Source organism: Marmota flaviventris, chromosome 3 (genome assembly GCF_047511675.1).
Source record: "Marmota flaviventris isolate mMarFla1 chromosome 3, mMarFla1.hap1, whole genome shotgun sequence".
NCBI classification, from domain to species: Eukaryota; Metazoa; Chordata; class Mammalia; order Rodentia; family Sciuridae; genus Marmota; species Marmota flaviventris.
In genome coordinates this window covers 839,972-858,286 of record NC_092500.1, presented here as the reverse complement: position 1 = coordinate 858,286, position 18,315 = coordinate 839,972, and the positions used below count along the sequence as shown (strand labels likewise).

Sequence of the window (18,315 nt, the reverse complement as noted above, 5' to 3'; positions counted from 1 at the left end):
GGTCTGGGCGGGGATGTGGCTCAGTGGATAAGCACCCCTGGGTTCAGTCCCCAGTAACAAAACAAAATAAAACCAGCTTCCAGCCAAGTTAGTGAGGCGCAGCATGTCTAGTGGCCTAGTTAGAGCGACCACGCGTGGGTGAGCGGGAGTGGGAGCCATGCCGTCGCCAGGATCCCACGGGCTCCAACACTGGCATGAAAACTCGCCTTGCTCCATGTGAAGATAAATGGTGAGATCTACAATAATGTCTTCAAAATTTAATTTTTCCTCACTCAGAACTGCGCAGAAGACACAGGACAGGCTGAGGAGAAGAGCTCAGCATTCACAAGGCCACTGTCCCCTGCTTTCTGAACCAGGGACCCTGGATTCTCCTTGGGACTGGACCCTGCAGACCCAGCAGCCAGCAGGGCCTGCAGTCAGGCAGAGAAGCAACCTCCCCTCTCCTGCCCTGCTGCAGCTTGAGCTGGCTACCTCAGCAACGGGGTCTCAGGGAGGACCCAGCAGACCCACGAGGGGTGGCATGGTGAGGCACAGTAGGGCGCTAGGAAGAGGAGCAAGCGGGGCGGGCCTGCAGGTGCTGGCAGGGCTCTGCTGGGTGACCTGTCCCCGCGCCGTGGCTGCACAGGTCCCGAGCTCTTTTAACAATGTCTGCATTCACACACTTTTCACTTGTGCTAGGGATTGAGCCCAGGGCCTGGCACAAGCCACGTAAGTGCTTTGCCGCGGGACAGAAGCTTCTTTGGGCCTCTCTCCCCTTGGAGGGGCCTCCCCCACCTCTGGCCTTGGGAGCTCGAAGGTGCTGGGACTGCGTTGTTTCCCACACCTACCAGTTCCCCTCAGGCAGCAAGGTGTCTGCCCATCCCGGTCCCCCAACTCTACCCCTGCCTGGGCTCCCACCACCCAAAGTCCGTCTGCACTCTGCCCACCCAGTCCTCCCCTGGCGTCCCAGAGGGGAGAGACCCTGGTGTCTGCTCAGAACCAGGGAGCACAGGGAGTTCGTCCCTGTAGGCAGACTTCCTGCCCGGCTGGCCTACAGAGCCCTTCAATAGCTCGTAGGGGTGCTGGGCATTGGGCACTGATGTCCTTGGGCCTGGGGTGCCCACCCTCCCTGACACTCAGGCTGGTCGGATGAGGTCCTCCTGACAGATGAGGAAATACTCTGAGACCCAGTGGGGCCTGGACCCTGACGGTAGCCCAGGGCTGGGCTTCAGCAGGCTGTCCCCAGCAGGGAGAGGGCCTCGGGGGCCATGGCGTGTGGGGCACAAGTGGGCTTGGGCCTGACCTCTGATGGGCAGGGACAGACTTGAAAATAGCCAGACTCAGCCCCGTGTGGCCAACTTCAGTGCCTGCTGTGGCTGGTGAGGAGGTACCGGTGCTGTCACCTGGGAAGTACAGAGGTTTCCTGGGAACCTCCTGGCCCTGCGGCCTGCCCCTGGGCTCTGCTGTCTGTCCAGGTGGACCTGGCTGGTTGCCTCCCGGTGCCCCCCCCCCCCCCCCGCAGTGCTGGCAGCTGAAGAACATTCCCCCATTAACAGGGCGCAGCTCCTGGCCTGGCCGGGACTTGGCCCTGCCCAGCTGGGGGTGGGGGCGCACCGTGGCTGTGGCTGAGCCTCAGTACCCAGCCTGGCCCCTGCCAGCCGCATCCCGGGCCCCCCTGACGTGAACACTGGAATGCTGTGGCACAGGGCAGAGGACCTGGGCCCACCTCCTTGCTGTGTTGGACTGTGAGCCATGACATGTGGCCTCTCGCCCCTGCACCCCACAGGCCGGGCCTCAGCCCTGCTCAGCCTGCCACCTCCCTGGTTGCTGAGCCTGCCACAGCTGTCCCCCACAGGGCTGTGTCAGCTCCCTGTGTCCCTGGGGCCCAGGCTCAGGGTGTCTAGGCTATAAGTGAGGGCCCTGCCCTGGGGCTGGTTAGCCTCTGGGCCCATGTACTCCGTGGTTAGTGTGGCTGGCACTGGGTCACTGAGTGACAGAGGCTCTTCTGTCTTCCTGTGGGCTCAACAGAGCCTCAGTGTACCCTGTCCTGCCCCTGTGCAGCGTCCAGGCACCCAGCCAGCATGAGGCGGGCTCAAGCTGAGCACAGTACCCACCCTATGGCTGCCTCAGCACTTGACACTTCATGAGACTGGCCAGCTTGGCCACCAGCAGTCCTGGGAACAGATGGCAGCTCTGGGACCCATGGAGCGGCCCTGTGGGCAGGGTGACATGGCCCTCCCTTGGGGTCCTTCTCATGCCTGGGCCCCATTAGCATCTGTGCCTCAGGGTGGCCAGGGGGTCCCTGAGGGCCCTCAGCTCCTGCTGCAGAACTCTCAAGGCCTGGTGCCCCCCAGCCTGGGCCCTGGGCATGTGCTCTCTCGCCGTTTGCCCCTCTGATGTGTCTCCCTGGCATCCTCTGGGTCCATTTCAGGTACACTGTCACCAGGTGCTGAGATGTCTCGGCGCGTCACTTAGTGTAAACGGGCGGTGTTTCCTGTGGCTGGAGTGATGTGAGGCAGAGAGAAGGCCATTGGATGTGGAAGCCACCCAGCACCCCCTGCGCCCATCGCCCAGTGACCTCTGCCCTCCAGCCCTCTGTCCCCCCAGCTGGGCAGAATCTGAGGTTCCCACCGGCCCAAATACCAGCCCAGCCCTGGTGGACCCCTTCTTCTCACAGCCCCTGCCCAGGCCCTTGGGGAAGAGCCTGTCCCTGTCCTGACCCCCTTTCCTGACCAGGGCTCTTTCTAGTGTAGATTGGGGACCTGGCCACCCTGCCTTGGGGGCAGTTCTGGGACAAGCTGATGGAGAGCTCTCGGGGAGGGAGCCAGGAGCCCTGGCAGGGTCATTCCGTGGCTGCCACTCACTGTCCAGACAGCATCAGCACCCAGGAAGGATGTCCCCTTCAGGGACTAGAACCAGGACTGTGCAGCCTGGCCTCTGTCACCGCGAGACTTCCAGAGGAAGCCCAGGACTAAGGCCAGGTCCCCAGAGCCAGTGGAGACAGCGGGGAGGTGGTGAGTCCTCCCCCGACCCGGGAAGCCTAGGCAGGGGAGGGCCCAGCACCCAGGAGGTGTGGCGAGGAGGGCTCCGTGGAGTCTGCAGCCTTGGGACAGGGACCTTCGTGCTGCGCGTCCTGACTGGGCTGCCCTGCCCACTGGCCCTGAGCCACGGCCAGCTGGGGACACGGTGTGCGGCAAGAACAGGGTGTGTGTTTGCTCAGGGTGCCCGGAGCCTGCTGAGGGACAAGGGCCCATTGTATCCCAGGCTGCCCTGCCCCACTGGTCTATCCACCATGCCCCACCCATCAACCCTGCTCAGAGACCCCACCCCTGTCTATAGCTGCTGAGGATCCCGTGGGGCAGCTGCCCTGCTAGGCCTGCTCCATACACACTAGGGGTCTGCTGCAGCCCCTTCTCAGGTCCTATGGGCTGAGCTGAGAAGAGGGCCTGGCCGGGCCCCTTGCCCGAAGGGCCTCAGGGGGCAGGGGTGTGGATGGTGGCGGGTGAGTGCACTTCCAAGGCCACTCAGATGCACTGGGAAGCCTAGGGACAGCCCTTCCCCTTCCCCAGCTCTGAGGTGTATCCCAGGCTCCGAAGGGCCTTGAGGTGGACAGTAGTGCCTAGCTCACCAGTGAGGAATGGAGGCTGGGGGGTCACCAGGACAGTGAGGACATGGACACAGCAGGCACACATGTGTCATAGCAGAGGAAGGACTGGCCAGGTGTGCAGAACTGGTCTGACCAGATGCGGGAGGTGTGTGGGGGTGTGTCTGTGCTTGCTCACCTGGATTTGCGGAGGGGCCCACCAGGAGGCAGGCGGAACAGAGGCCACAGCCTGCGTCATGGGCATCACCTGCGGCAGCATGATGGGCAGGTGGCCACCGGCGGGGGCATTCGCTTACTGGGAGTGGCAGGGCAGGTCTGGGTGCTGAGCCTTGGTAGATAGGCCAGAGGGCGTCTGGCAGGCAGGTGGGCAGGGCCCAAGCAGGCCCTCCACCCGCCCTCACAGGTCAGAGATGCATTGATGGGGACATGGACATACCACAGAGGGTGGGATCAGGCTGGGTTGCCAACAGGCCCCACTAAGAGGCCAGACCTGGCTGGGGCCTGGTCCCTGGGGAGGCCAAGACCCAGCTCCACAGCCCCACCTCTGGCTCCGCCCACCGGCCGCCGTCAGTGCCCTCCAGAGCCCTTGAAGTGGCTGAGGCAAGGCCAGTCTGACGGCCACCTGAGGCAGAAGTGGCTTGGCCAGCTCCATGTTGCCCCTGCCCAGGTCTGACAGAGAGGCTCCGTGCCCAAGAGACCACTAGTCACCTCTGCTGAGGGTCTCAGAGACAGACTCTCGGCTGCAGTCCCTTAACCCAGCTGGACGGGCTCCTTCTCCCCTTGAATTGCCCCACTTCCTCCCACCCCAAGCCCCCTGTCCAGGACAGCTCCTCCTGACACTCCTGCCCCAGCAGTGGCCTCACCCTCCTCCCTGATCGAAAATCCTTCCCAGAGAGATGCCAGCCCCACAGTGCCAGGGCCCTGCCCTACCTGCTCACTCCTGGTCCCGGACTGACTCAGGTGTGGCCACCCAAACTGGCTCCCCTGTGGCCACTTTGCCTTCCTGAGCCTCAGTTTCCCCTCTGTAAGTTAGGACCCAGAGGAGGACGGACAGGGCCAGGGCTGGTGGGCAGGTCTGAGGGTATGGACTTGTGCTCAGCTCTGCTGCGCTGCTCTCCCACTACGACAAGCTATGGTCCACCCTGATGCAGGACCACGGAGGGCCCCACCCCTAGACCTGAGCCCAATCCAACCCAGCACACACCCCTTGGCTTGCCAGCCAGCCCTGAGCAGCAGGGGCTCTCGGCCAGGTGGAGGCTGAGATGGGGTGGGAAGGAGCAGGTGTTAGGTCCTGTGGGCGAACAGCGTTGGTGGGGGATCCTGGGAGCTGCTAAGGACAGGTCCTCCCGGGGAGCCCGTGGTCCTCACGTTGGAGGACAGTGGAGGAGACCCAGGGAGCCGGGAAGGGCTGTGAGCAGGGCAGGGACACTTCAGAGACAGCTCCCGAGGCGTGAGGAGTGAGGAGGGCCCCGTGGGGCACAGGACAGTGGACAGGGGTGCGGGCCTGTGGGGACAGGCAGGGCCCAAGGAGCCGTAGGGATGGTGCAGCAGGCGATGGCTGAGTGAGCGCCATTCTGGCTGTCCCTGGGCAGCCTCCGCCCTGGGGTCCCAAAGAAGCTGACTCGCCCACCTGGGAGACACCAGGGCCGGGTCGAAACCCCAAAATGGTGCGTCCCAGAAACCAAGAGTCAGCGGCTTCCCTCCCACTGCCTCGGGCAAAGTCACCCAGATAGGGTGTGGCCAAGACCGGGGCACAAAAGGCAGAGAGGAGAGCTGGGGCTGGTGGCCCATCCCACCCTGCTGGGCCACGCACCAGTGTGGGTACGGATGTCCTCGGTTGCAGGAGTTCTGGAGAGACGTGACTGTGAGTGGGCCAGGTGGGCACCTCTGTGCCCGGACCCACCTGCTCAGCTGGATGGCTCTTTCCCCAAGGGACCAGCCGGAGCAAAAAGCTGGTTCTCTTTCTCTGCGCAGCCCCCATCTCAAACAGGGGCCCCTTCCCAGCATCACCTGGTGGATGTGTGCCTGGACTCCTGAGCAGATGCGGACAGGGGTTGGCAGCAGCGGTCAGTCAGGACTCCAAAGGGCAGATCACCCCTGCCCCTGGCCCCATCAGACCCTGAGGGACCCTGTGGTTCTTCTTCTCCTCTTCCTGGCACTGCTCAGTCCTGAACCCAGAAAATGGGGGGGTGGGGTCTTGGAGGAAAGGTGCTTGCTCAGGTGGCAGTGGCCCTGGGTGCGGGGCAGGCTGCCTGCTCAACCCCTATGCCCTGGTCTACCTGCAGCCCAACCCCCCACCACCTACCCTCTCCCCAAGAGGCTGGTATCCCAGGAAAACACACCCCCAGCCAGGGACAGCACTAGGCGGTCTGGGAGGGGGAGTATGCAGAGGGGCAGACAGGACAGGTGTGAGCCAGGTGGGCAGCAGGCTCAACAAAGTTAGCCAGCACTGACCCAGGAGCAAAGGGCATGGGAACCCCAAACAGCTCACACCTGCAGCACCATCAGCCCCAGCAGGTCCTTGGAGGCCTCCAGAAGGCAGCGAGGACACAAGCAGGTGTGCTGTGGACAGCCTCGAGCAGTGAGTCCTATAGGACCCAAGCACCCACCGAGGTCAGAGAAGGCAGAGAAATGGCAGAGGGTTCTGGGTGGAGAGTGGCCCAGGGCCTGCAGGGAGCTGGGATGGGGAAGAGTGAAAGTGCAGAATTCCTACCATTCTTTCCATGTCTGGGCAGTGACTCAGCTCTGGGCTTCCTGTGCCTGGCCAGGAGACCAGTCTGCACCCCCTCCCCGGCATGCCAGAGCCCTGCCCTTCTTCCTCGCCAGTGCCACCCACACCCTCACTGCCTGTCCTGCCCATCTCTTGCCTAACCTGGCTCTCCCGGCCACCATTTCACAGGGAGAGAGGACTAGACCCTGAAACTTGTGGAGAGATCCACACAGGGGGGCCATGAGGTCCTGCCCCATCCTTGCTGTGACTCTGATACCCCACTGAGGTTGTAGGAGAAGAAAACAGAGTGACCTCTGCCTGGGCCTTAGGCTTCCCATCTGGACATTGGACATTTGGCAAGACCCCAGGTGTCCAGCCCTTGGCCACCCAAATGAGGCCACCCATCTCCTTTCTGGAAGAGAGGTGGAGTCCAGGGCTGCAAGACTGGAGGCCGTGCCCTACTTACCTGGTGACCCCAAGGCGGCTGGGATAGCCTGGCTCTTTGCAGTGCGTCAGGGGCTGGGGGAAAGAGGAGGCTTGCAGCAAGGGTGCCCGCTCTGGGGCCAGCTGGACGATGTACACACGGCCCAGTGCTCACCTGGGAAAAGTTGTGGACACAGGTGCATTGTTCCCTGCACCCTGGTCCAGACTGAGCAGCCACAGAGTGCTTGGGATGTCCTCCACACCAGACTGGGTGTCCCAGCTGCTGGTTGAGAGTACCAAGCACAGCACCTCTCCAGGACATTCCTGGCAGCACAGTTGGCTTGGCTCTGGGCACCCAGAGCACACAGGGTGTGTGAGGTGAGCTGACCAAGACCTGGAGGCACCCCTCAGCAGAGGCTGGCTTCCCTTCTGGGCTGGCCTGGAGGCTTCTCCGCCCACCCCCTCCACTTCCCAAGAACAGGGAAGTGGCCCTGCCGTTGGAACACAGTCCAGCCACTTCTGAACTGAATGCCCTGCCCGGACCTACCTCATGGCCCTGGATCAGAGTGGGCTGGCAGAGTCTTGGTCAGAGATGGGGCTGGGGCAGGTTCCCTTCCTAGGCCTCAGTGGACCCCTCCGAGCACTCCCAAAGGCAGACTCCAGCCTACACTCATGGGGCAGGAGGAGTCCAGAGCTCTGGCAGCCTGGGCCCTGCCTCCTTTAGCCTCTGGAAGGTCCTTCGGGCCAGCAGAGCACAGGGACGCACAGATCAATGGGGGCTCAAGGAAAGCAGGACAGGGCCAGGAAGAACTGCCCGCTGAGCTTGGCAGGGCCCCTGACTGACATCCCCCAGAGGGTGCCCTTCGCGGGGAGGCCGCCACAGCTCCATTCTTCATCCTGGGGTGGGCGGAGAAGCCTCCAGGCCAGCCCAGAAGGGAAGCCAGCCTCTGCTGAGGGGTGCCTCCAGGTCTTGCAGCTCACCTCACACACCCTGTGTGCTCTGGGTGCCCAGAGCCAAGCCAACTGTGCTGCCAGGAGTGTCCTGGAGAGGTGCTGTGCTTGGTACTCTCAACCAGCAGCTGGGACACCCAGTCTGGTGTGGAGGACATCCCAAGCACTCTGTGGCTGCTCAGTCTGGACCAGGGTGCAGGGAACAATGCACCTGTGTCCACAACTTTTCCCAGGTGAGCACTGGGCCGTGTGTACATCGTCCAGCTGGCCCCAGAGCGGGCACCCTTGCTGCAAGCCTCCTCTTTCCCCCAGCCCCTGATGCACTGCTGCATCCTGGGACCCAGATGCTCCTGGTGCCACTTACTGCCTGCCGGGAGCCCCTCCCAGGAGCCAGATCTGGGTCCATCTGGCAGAGGTGGGGCTGGAAGCTCCCTGGGGAACCACAGAGCACAGCCTGAAGGCAGCATCAGCTGTATGGGCTCCCACAGGACCTGCCCCAGCCTGACCTGGCTCCAGGCTGTGGCTGCTGGATCCAGTCCCTGCCCGCAGGCCTGAGAAGAGAGGGACCAGGTGAGGGGGCCTCCTGCCTCAGGTGCCCCGTAGGTGCTGAGCTCTGGGAAACACACCGGTGCTATTCTGGTGCTCCTCCAGCAGAACTCTGGGTCATACTTGTTCTTGCTTAGAACCACTGGCTGCCCGCACCATGCCCCGGCCTATTTCTGAACCATTAAAGATGGAGACCCACAGACTTCAAGCCCCAGACTGTGTGGGCTGGCAGGGAGGGGCCCGCTGGGCCTCATCTGAAGCTGCTCTCTGTCTTGCTCCGTCCAGGCCTGACCTGTTCTTGGGCAGAGTTCATGCTCTGGCAGCAGCACTCCTCTCTGAGTGCATGGCAGGGCCAGCTGCCAGGCATAGTCTCATCCTGCTCCTGAAGTTCTTCCTCCTGCCAAGGCCACTGCTGTTTCTGACCACATGCACAAGGGGGTGGGACAGCAGTGCCCTCCGGGGCTGACATGGGCAGCCCAGGCAGATATGCAGCAAAGTGCTCACTAAACGTGCACATCCAAGGTCATAATCATGTCCAAGCCCACATTTGGGGGAATGTTTGCTGAGGCTGTGATTCCTGGGGTTCACCAAGAGAGGGGTTCCTTTGTGACCTGCTGTGGTCCAGGCAGCACCTGGGGCCAGTCCTAGGACCATCCACAGCAGCTTCAGAACTTCTCATCACTGCTGCTGCAAGTTCCAGGCTCCAGGGTTCCGGAAGCCGCTAGGACTCAGGTCATGAGCCCCTACCCCTCTGGGAAACCACAGCCCTGATCCCAACCCTTGGCCAGTTATGGCCCCAGCCCTAGCCAGGTGCTGGGCCTCTGTGCAAGTTCTTTGCCCCCACCTGCCCCCTATTCTACCCAAACTTGGAGACTCAGGAAAGCTAGGTTCCCCTCCAAGGAGCCCCCGAGTGAGGGGAGCTATGCTCCTGCCTACTTGGGCCTGCAGGCTCTGAGCTCCCCTGGGGCCACATGCAAACCCTTCTGGATCCCTGGAGATTTGCTGCTGTGGCACCTGGAGTCTCAGCCACTCAAGGGGTCAGGGTGTGTCAGCAGGGGCAGCCCTGCACCCTCAGCCCCGGTGGACCCTGTAGAACAAGTAGGAGGAATGACCCTGGCTCCCAGCAGCGGTAGCTCACTGGCCTTGAGCATCTCCCCTCGAGGTGACTGGGGCATGTTGGGCCCTGAGGCCAACTTGTCCTAGGAAGCCACAGGACTCTATTGATGAAGTTATGGGGTCTGTGCCTGCAGTGAAAGCTACATCCTCCTTAGCCACACCTATGAGGCACCTATCGTGTGCGGTGGAAGTGCCTGTCAGCCACAGGCTTGCCACAGGCCCCATTCTGCAGACAGGGAGATGAAGGATGGGAGGGGCTGGGGATGAGCTGCCATTCCAGGCCAGGTCAGCGGCAGGTCGAGGCCTTAGCTGGGTCATGAGTAGGGCCTGGGCAGAGGAAACCCAGGCTGGGATCAGGGGATGTTCCCCAAAGGTGAGCCAGGGAAGGCACTGCAGGAGGTGCTGACCAAGGTGGCCCAATGTGGTCCAGCCCAAAGCTGCGGGTAGCCTGGCCCTAACCGGAGGCCACAGTGCTTGATGGAGAAGCACCTGCCCCACCCAATGCCCAGTTCAGGCCTGCTGCCACAGGGCCCTTGCAGTCCCGGTTCAAGCTGCCCAGCTTGGCTGCAGCTCTCCGGGCTGCTGAATCCAGCTGGGGTCACCTTGCCCACCTGGCTGTCAGGGACCCTATTTGAGCCTGGATATTCCATGGCACCCTGCTTGGCAGGATCAGGTGAGGACAGGTGGCCATCCACACATATAGGCTCAGGCTAAAGGGTGGCTTGGGGTGAGCACCGCTCAATGGCAGCAGGGTAACACCAAGGGAGCAACAGCTTCCAACCAGACGTGGCCTCAGCTGGGCAGGGAGGTGGCACCGCAGCCTCTGGCACAGGCTGGAAGAAGGGCCACAGCTGGGCCAGAGTTCACGCAGGCTGCCTTCCCAGTTCCTACGGAGCCCTCTCCCAGCACTCCCAGGCCTCTGGGAACTGTTGCAAAACCCGACCAGCCTCTCCAGCTCTTCTCCCCGCCGGGTGAGCGGCTGTGCCAAGGAGTGTGGAGGCAGGAGGGGAAAGGGTGCCACCTGTTCCTTCTGTGTCCTGAGAATACCACTCCCAGTCAGCGTCACCGGGCAGCCACCCTGGGTGCCCGCACAGGGTGTGCAGGGGGCCTGCATGGTGCTGACCCAGCTGGTCAGGGCCACGCTCAGGAGGGGTTAGACTACACAGTGCCCAGCCTGGAGCACCAGGGGCCAAGGTGTGGAACCAGTGCCAACCGGGCCTTGAGGGCTGGGGAGGAATCAGCCCAGGCCAGGCCAGGAGTCCTGCAGTGGACACCAAGGTCAGGGAGCTTGGTGTCCTACTACGCCTGACTGTCACTGGGACTGACCCTGATAGCTGAGGGGCACACACTGGAGCCCCAACCAGGCTGGAAGAGAATAAAGGGGGCCCTTGGGAAGGAGGCATGAGAGGTGACACAGCCACAAGCCTTGGTGGGGGAGGGGCAGTGAGAAACTGGACCCAGCCCAAGCTGGAGAGATGTCAAAGATGGCCATGACAGTGTGGGGTAGCCTGTGGTCCGTCCAGGGGCAACTGGACACAGATTAAGGAGACCCCATCACTGGCGTGGGACTGGGGTGGACAGACCCCAGGGAAGGGAGAAGAGGGCCCACAATGTCTAAAGGACACAGGACAGAGAAGGGTAGCTGGGAGAGTGTGGGGGAGGCACCCCTCAAGTGTACTCACCCCACTGTCCCCTCTGTGACGCCCAGCTTGGCATGAAATCTGTGTGTTCCCAAGTTGTCTTGAGCAAGAATACCTGTGTGTGTGAGTGGTGATGTGTGTGCACGGACGTGTGTGTGTGTGTGTGTGTGTGTGTGTGAGAGAGAGAGAGAGAGAGAGAGAGAGAGACTGGGGCTGGGGATGTGGCTCAAGCGGTAGCGTGCTCGCCTGGCATGCGTGCGGCTCAGGTTCGATCCTCAGCACCACATACAAAGATGTTGTGTCCGCCGAAAACTAAAAAATAAATAAATATTAAAATTCTCTCTCCCTAAAAAAAAAAAAAAGAAAGAAAGAAAGAGAGAGAGAGAGAGACTAAGAGGATCTGGGGCTGCCCTCCATCCCACCCTCCCTTCTTCCCCAATCCAGGGAGGCCAACCTGGCTCCTGTCACCACGGCAACAGCAGGACAGGGTGACCCTGTGGGACTGACTGTGCATGGTGTCCACGCCACTGCAGGGCAAGGATGCCGTGAGCTGGGGTGCAGCAGGGTCCCCAGAGGCAGGATCTGCCCTGCTCCTCAAGCCCCCTTCTGGGGAAACACCTGCTTTGGGGACAGGCAGGTGGAGGCCCCAGGTTCTCTGTGAGGCTGCCCCTCTCAGCAGGACATCCAATGGGGCTCCCGTGCAGCACTGGCCCTGCTGGCCTCTCTGCCTGTAGGAGAGCCCCAGCTCTGTGCCCATGGGCCACACCTGCTCATGGGCCCAGAGCTATTTTTAAGGTCCACTGGATGGGCCTTCCAGGGACCAGGAAAACACAGGTGGGGACTGGTACTTGGCTCTGTGTGGGCCTTGGCCAGGAGGGACCTATGGGGCAGGCGTGACCTAGGGTCATCCCCCAGGGGCCAAGTCCAGGGTAAAAGCCCACCCACACACCGCTGAGACTGAGCCTGGCTCCCTGAACAAGAAGGCAGAGCCTCTGTTTGCCAAGCTGAGAAGTGGAACAGACCATGCCCAGCCCTGGGTAGGGGCAGGGCCAGACACAGGGGTCCCCAGTACTCTGCCCCAGTCATGGTGTCTTCGGTGGCCACACAGGCAAAACCATGAGGTCCCCCACAGCCCACTCCTTAGACCAGAAATGGAATAGGAAGGAGGCCTGATGTTGGATGGGCAGCCCCTGGCAGGTGGGGACAAGGGTCCATTCTGAGTCCAGATGAGGCCACACATCACACAGGCGTGTGAAACAGTGGACCCACAGCACACACCTACGCTGGGAGAGATGAAGGGCTAGGGGACCCACCACCCCAGGAAAGGCTGCCTTCTGTTTGCCTCCAGGACCAGGCTGCAAGACCCCTCCCCACTCCTAGAGCCCTCTGGAGTCTTGCACAAGAGGTGCTGTGCAGGAGGGCTGGGGGTCTCCAGCCCACCTTTTAAGTGAAGGGGAGAAGGGGCAGTGGGCAGCTGGGCCCACGCTGCCCTGTTAGTTTGGGGAGACCCGGAGCGTTCACAGGGGAGGTTACCTCCCTGTTTCAGTCAGTTTTGTTTTGTTTTTTTCTGCTGTGACCAAAAGACCCGACAAGAACAATTTCAGAGGAAAAAAAAGTTTATTGGCACAGGTTCAGAGGTCTCAGTCCACAGATGGCAGATCCATCCTTTGGGGCCTGAGGTGAGGCAGAACATCATGGCACAAGAGTGGCGTAGGAAGGAAGCTCAGGACACAGCCACCAAGAAGCAGAGAGGGGTGGGGGGGGGGTAGAAAGAGACAGAGAGAAAGGGAGGGAGGGAGGGAGAGCGGTGGGGGGAGAGGGTGGCTCCCCTCACCTGGGACAATACCCCAAGGGCACGCCCCAGCCACACCCTACCTCCCCAGGGTTACTCCCAGGTGATCCTCAGCAGAGGATGGAGGCTAACTGGGGAAAGGCCCTGGTCCCCACCACTTGTCCTCTAAACTCTTTTGCACTGTCTCACACAGGAGCTTCTGGGGGACGCCTCACATCTAAACTACAACATCACCCCAGATCCTGGCCTCCCAAAGCTGACTCTCAGAGACCAGCCTGGGTGACAGCTAGGATGGGGTGGGGCACTGGCCTGGAGACTCACACAGTGGATAGTGGTCCACTGTGAAGGGACCAGGGACGCAGCTCCTCCCAGGTGTTGACCCCTCCACCAGGATCTGCCATGGCCACCATCCGGATCCCAGACTGTTTTCCAGCACTCCCACCCTCCCCAGTCTGAAGGTCCAAGGTCCAGCATAGCCTGGCTGTCCTGTCACAGGGGAGGGAGCCTCAGCCTGTCCTCTGTAAGGACCTGCAGTGGGCAACAGCCCCTGCTGCCTTGTAGGTATTGGGCGGTCTGCAGAGAGGTGGGCTTGGGCACCCTACCTGGGACTTAACCCTGTGGGGGGCCCTGTGCTGGCTGCCATGGGAGGCCATGGTTTAAATGGCCAGCCCTGGCCCTGCCCTCATGGGCCACACTACAGAAAAAGGCCAGTCAGAGCTCCTAGGGCCAGGAGGGAGGACCACAGGCCCAAAGAGCAGGAAGAGACAAGCAAGGCTGGGTCCCCAGCTCTGGGCAGATGGGGTGAGAGCTACACAGGGGCTTCTGAGTCACAGAGGGTCTTGAGCTGGCCCTCCGCTAGCGCCAGGCTACAGGACCCTTAGAAAGGCTGGGGTGGGGGTCACTGGCACCAGTGGGAGGAAAGTGCCAGTGCTGGTGAAGGATGGCAGCCAGGCTTGGGCAGCTGGAGGTGCTGAGGGAAGCCCAAGACAGGTGTGTGCAGGGTCACACCAGGGGGCTAGGAACAGCCCCACCATGCTTGGATCCCTGCCTGGACACTTACTGGGAGCACCTGACAATGGTCCCTTTGGTCCCACAGCCCTTAACTCACTCTTGGGGCCGGGGAGCTGGCAGATGGCCACTCACACCCAGAGTCCTGAGTTGCTCCTAGGTCAGTGACTTTGGGCTGGACAGAGAGCAGCCACCTGTAGGATTATATCAACACTGGAGAGTCTGGGGTCTGGACAAGAAACAGAAAAGGGAATGGGTAGGCTCAGGTCCCTACCAGGATCATGTGGACCAGGGCCCGATCACAGCCACCGCTGCAGGCGGGGAGGACCCCCTGGTCAAGGAGAACAGCCGCCAGGGCGATGCCAAGAAGATGAGGGGCACAGGTTGGCAGGGCCAAGGAGGGCGGGCATGTTCTGGAGGGCCTGGGACCATGGTCGTGAGGTCTGAAACAGGGAGAAGAGGTGGCGCCCCGGGCAAGGCGGGGACTGGGTCGCCGCGGAGCGGCAGCAGAGGGGTTCTCCCCATACCGGGTAAAACGTGAACTGGGGGGCGCAAGGCGCCAGTGACGTACACGCACAGTGTAAGTTACACAAGGCCTCGGGGTACCGCGGGGGTTCTTCGAGGACTTCTCTTATCAGCGGGGCCCGGTACCCACTGCCCTGCACGCTCTCGGGACACCCATGCGGGGCCCAGCTGGGGGCGGGGGAGAAACGCGTGTCTCGTCGGCCAGGCGGGTGACCTTCCTCTGTGCCGCCTGTAGGCGGAGCCGGAAAGCCCCGCCCCCCGCCGCCACTGGCTGGGGTCCCGGTGTCCTTTCAAAACCCCAGTTCTCATTGGCTCCAGCGGCCCCTCCCGAGGTGCGCGGCCACCGCCCGCGCGCGAGCTGCGCGTGCGCGGAGTGAGCGAGCGCGCGGCAGGGAGCCGCTGCACGCCGTGCGCCTCCGCGACGCCACTACGGAAAGCTAGTCCCGTCAGGTCGCCGCGTCCCGCCCGTTGCGCGGCCCTGGTCTACCGGGCAGGCGACGCCCGGCTGCCCCGGCGTCACGCCGGCAGGTTCCGGGCTGCAGCGCCGCGCGGGCCGCGAGCGGAAGGGGGCGGGGCCTCGGCCGGTCCCGCCCCCCGCGGAGGGATACGCGCCGCCGCGGCCCAAAACCCCGGGGCGAAGCGGCCGGGGCGTGTGAGCCGCTCGGCCTGCTGCGCGTCTACGCGGTCTCCGCGCGGCCCGCCTCGCCCAGCGCCGGCCTCGGGCCCCCAGGGCCGGTGTGCGGCGCGCCCGCCCGATCCGCCAGGCTGCTGCGGCCCGGGAGGCCGCCCTCCCGCGTCCGCGCCGGCCCGGCGAGAGGCGGCGCAGAGCGCGAGGCCGCCCGCGATGCTGCTCTCCAAGTTCGGCTCCCTGGCGCACCTCTGCGGGCCCGGTGGCGTGGACCACCTCCCAGTGAAGATCCTACAACCAGGTACGCGCGCGGGCGCCGGGCGGGCCGGGGCGGGGGCAGGGGGCGCGCCCTAGCCCGCACCAACCCGCCCGCGCCTCCCCACAGCCAAGGCGGACAAGGAGAGCTTCGAGAAGGTGTACCAGGTGGGCGCCGTGCTGGGCAGCGGTGGCTTCGGCACGGTCTACGCGGGCAGTCGCATTGCCGACGGACTCCCAGTGAGTAGGCTGCCGGGCGGACCTGGGTTCTCCCGCGCCGCGATTCCGCTGCCGGTACTGACCGCTCACGTCCCCTTCGCAGGTGGCCGTGAAGCACGTGGTGAAGGAGCGAGTGACGGAGTGGGGCAGCCTCGTAAGTCCGCGGGCGCGGGACGGATGGACAGGCGGGCGCGGGGCGGGTGCCGCCGCGCCTGGGCTTTGTGCGCTGACCGCCTTGTCCCCCAGGGCGGTGCGGCCGTGCCCCTGGAGGTGGTGCTGCTGCGCAAGGTGGGCGCGGCGGGCGGCGCGCGAGGCGTCATCCGCCTGTTGGACTGGTTCGAGCGGCCCGACGGCTTCTTGCTGGTGCTGGAGCGGCCCGAGCCGGCACAGGACCTCTTCGACTTCATCACGGAGCGCGGTGCCCTAGACGAGCCGCTGGCGCGCCGCTTCTTCGCGCAGGTGCTGGCCGCCGTGCGCCACTGCCACGGCTGCGGGGTGGTGCACCGCGATATAAAGGACGAAAACCTGCTGGTGGACCTGCGCTCGGGCGAGCTCAAGCTCATCGACTTTGGCTCAGGCGCGCTGCTCAAGGACACGGTCTACACCGACTTTGACGGTGAGCGTCGCGGCGGCCGCGTTCCGGCAGAAGCCGGCGACTGTTCAGCGGCCGCGCGCCGCACCGGATTTGCGGGGGTGGGGGCGGGGGAGCGCCTGGGCTGTCCCCTCAGCCGCGTTGGGGCGCTGAGATCTCTTTATTAGGGAACTGGGGTGACAGCCTGGGAACCCCACGGTGCGCGCATGACGCAGGGCGCAGTCTTGTGTTCGACACTGCCGCCCCCCTCCCGGAGCCTGGGCGGCGCTCGTGGGACTCCCTGCGTGCGTGCGTGCAGAGCGCGGGGGCGCCGCGGCAGAAATCCCCGCATTGCGGAGCGCGCGGGGAAGCCCGGGCTCCCCGCCTCCTGGCCCTCCCCTCGCCCGCAGGCAGACGTAGTGGGCTGGGGCGGGACCTAGCCGGGAGGCCTCTCCCGTCGCCTCTGTGTGTTGTGAAACTGGAGCTCTGGCTCACGTGACGCGCTCCTCCGCAGTCGGGCCAGCTGGGGGCGTGCTGGCCCTTCCCCGCCGGTCCCTCCGCGGTGGGTAGGGGGGGGGGGGTTCCAGCCTGATGACACGCAGGATTTTGAGGCCAGGCTAGGACTTATTAGCGGGAGCACCCGTCGTGTGGGCCTGACCCTGTTTGTCCTCTCAGGCACCCGGGTGTACAGCCCCCCAGAGTGGATCCGCTACCACCGCTACCACGGGCGCTCTGCTACCGTGTGGTCCCTTGGCGTGCTGCTCTACGATATGGTGTGCGGTGATATCCCCTTTGAGCAGGACGAGGAGATCCTCCGTGGCCGCCTGCTCTTCCGGAGGAGGGTCTCCCCAGGTGTGTAGCTGTGCATCTTGCTGCGGGGAGGGGCTGGGAGTTGAGCCCCTCCTGATGCTGTCCTCTCCCCCGCAGAGTGCCAGCAGCTCATTGAGTGGTGTCTGTCCCTGCGGCCCTCCGAGAGGCCCTCGCTGGACCAGATTGCTGCCCACCCCTGGATGCTGGGGGGAGAGGAGGGTGCCCCTGAGAACTGTGACCTGCAGCTTTGTTCCCTGGACACGGACGATGGGGCCAGCACCACATCCAGCAGCGAGAGCTTATGAGGAGGAGCCTGGACTTCCTGCTGGGGGGCTGGGCTGAGCCAACCTCCCGGAATACTGACTTCTCCTCTGCCTGGGCTGCCTCCTGCAAAAGCAGTGACCTCTGACCCCTGGTGACCTTTGCCCTTGGCACCGGGCCTGTTTCCTTTGCTTTGAGTGCCTTTTTGAACGCTGCTCCCTGGGACTGGGTTTTCTCGAGCTCTTCTGTCCAAAGATGGCTCGGGGCCAAGCAAGGTCTCACCTGCCCTGGGTGGATACTTGAACCAGAGACTTCTCCCACCCTACTGCCCCGTTGGGGGGGCGGTCTTTCCATCTGATGGTGTCTGATCTGGAGAGCCCACCTCCTGTCTCCAGTCTCATGGTGTTCATCTGGGCATGTCCCTGCACAAGCAATGCAACGTCGGGCCTCTGCTGCCCAGTGCCCCACCGAGCTGTGTCCACGCGTGCCAATGTCAGTTATTTATGGTGTGACCCCCGGGGGGTGCCCCTGCCCGCCGGGCTATTTATTCTTTAATTTATTTGTTGAGGTTACTTCCTCTCAGCAGTCCTCCAAGCCCCTGGGATGGCCAGGGACGGGCAGGTTGGGGAGGCTGTGTGGTCCCTGACCCTGGTTCTGTTCCTGCACCTGGAGTTGGTCCCCAGACCCACCGTGTCTGTAGCAGGAGGAACTTGTACAGTGGCTAACTTAAGGGGAGTGGGTGATTCTGCCACCTTGGGCACTCTGCCCCGGGGGTGGGTTTTAAATTATTGACCTTGTACAGTCTGCTTGCTGGCTCTGAAGGCTGGGGGTGGGGGGCCAGAGTCTCAAGCCCTTAATTTATTTTAGCAGCCGTGTTTCTGTGACCCCGGTGTGAGAAGGCATCGGGAAAGTGTGAGATGTCTGGAGATCATATTTTTTATACAGGTATTTCAATTAAATTTTTTTTTGTACGTAACGGCTCGGCTGCCCTGTGTTGATGTGGCTGGGTGTTGGGTGGAGGGTGGAGTTCTGAGAGGAGGGGCCCAGACTGCCTCTTCCTAGTGTCCCCGCCCTCAGGCCAGGGGTCCTGCGTGTGGTGCTGGCCCTGGGTGTCATCCCATTGTCTGCACCAGCCTGCTGGGGCCAGGTTGGTCCAGCAGGGGTAGTGAGAGGACAGTGCTGCTGTCAGCCTGAAGGCCATGCCTGGGAATGGCCTCTGACCTCTAGGAGGCCCAGCTGGGCGAGAGATGGAGATGGTCACTCAGGTGTGGAGAAGG

At 63.2% G+C, this 18,315-nt stretch overlaps 1 protein-coding gene across 1 annotated transcript; it reads left to right on the top strand.

The window, feature by feature from the left end:
- Positions 1–14,960: 14,960 nt before the first annotated feature.
- Positions 14,961–18,014, top strand: Pim3 (Pim-3 proto-oncogene, serine/threonine kinase). The gene is made up of 6 exons (XM_027953188.2): positions 14,961–15,223; positions 15,308–15,417; positions 15,500–15,550; positions 15,643–16,012; positions 16,643–16,819; positions 16,895–18,014. Exons 1-6 carry the CDS (start codon positions 15,139–15,141, stop codon positions 17,080–17,082), a joined length of 981 nt encoding a protein of 326 aa, XP_027808989.2. The 5' UTR covers positions 14,961–15,138; the 3' UTR covers positions 17,083–18,014.
- The last annotated feature ends 301 nt before the right edge of the window (positions 18,015–18,315 follow it).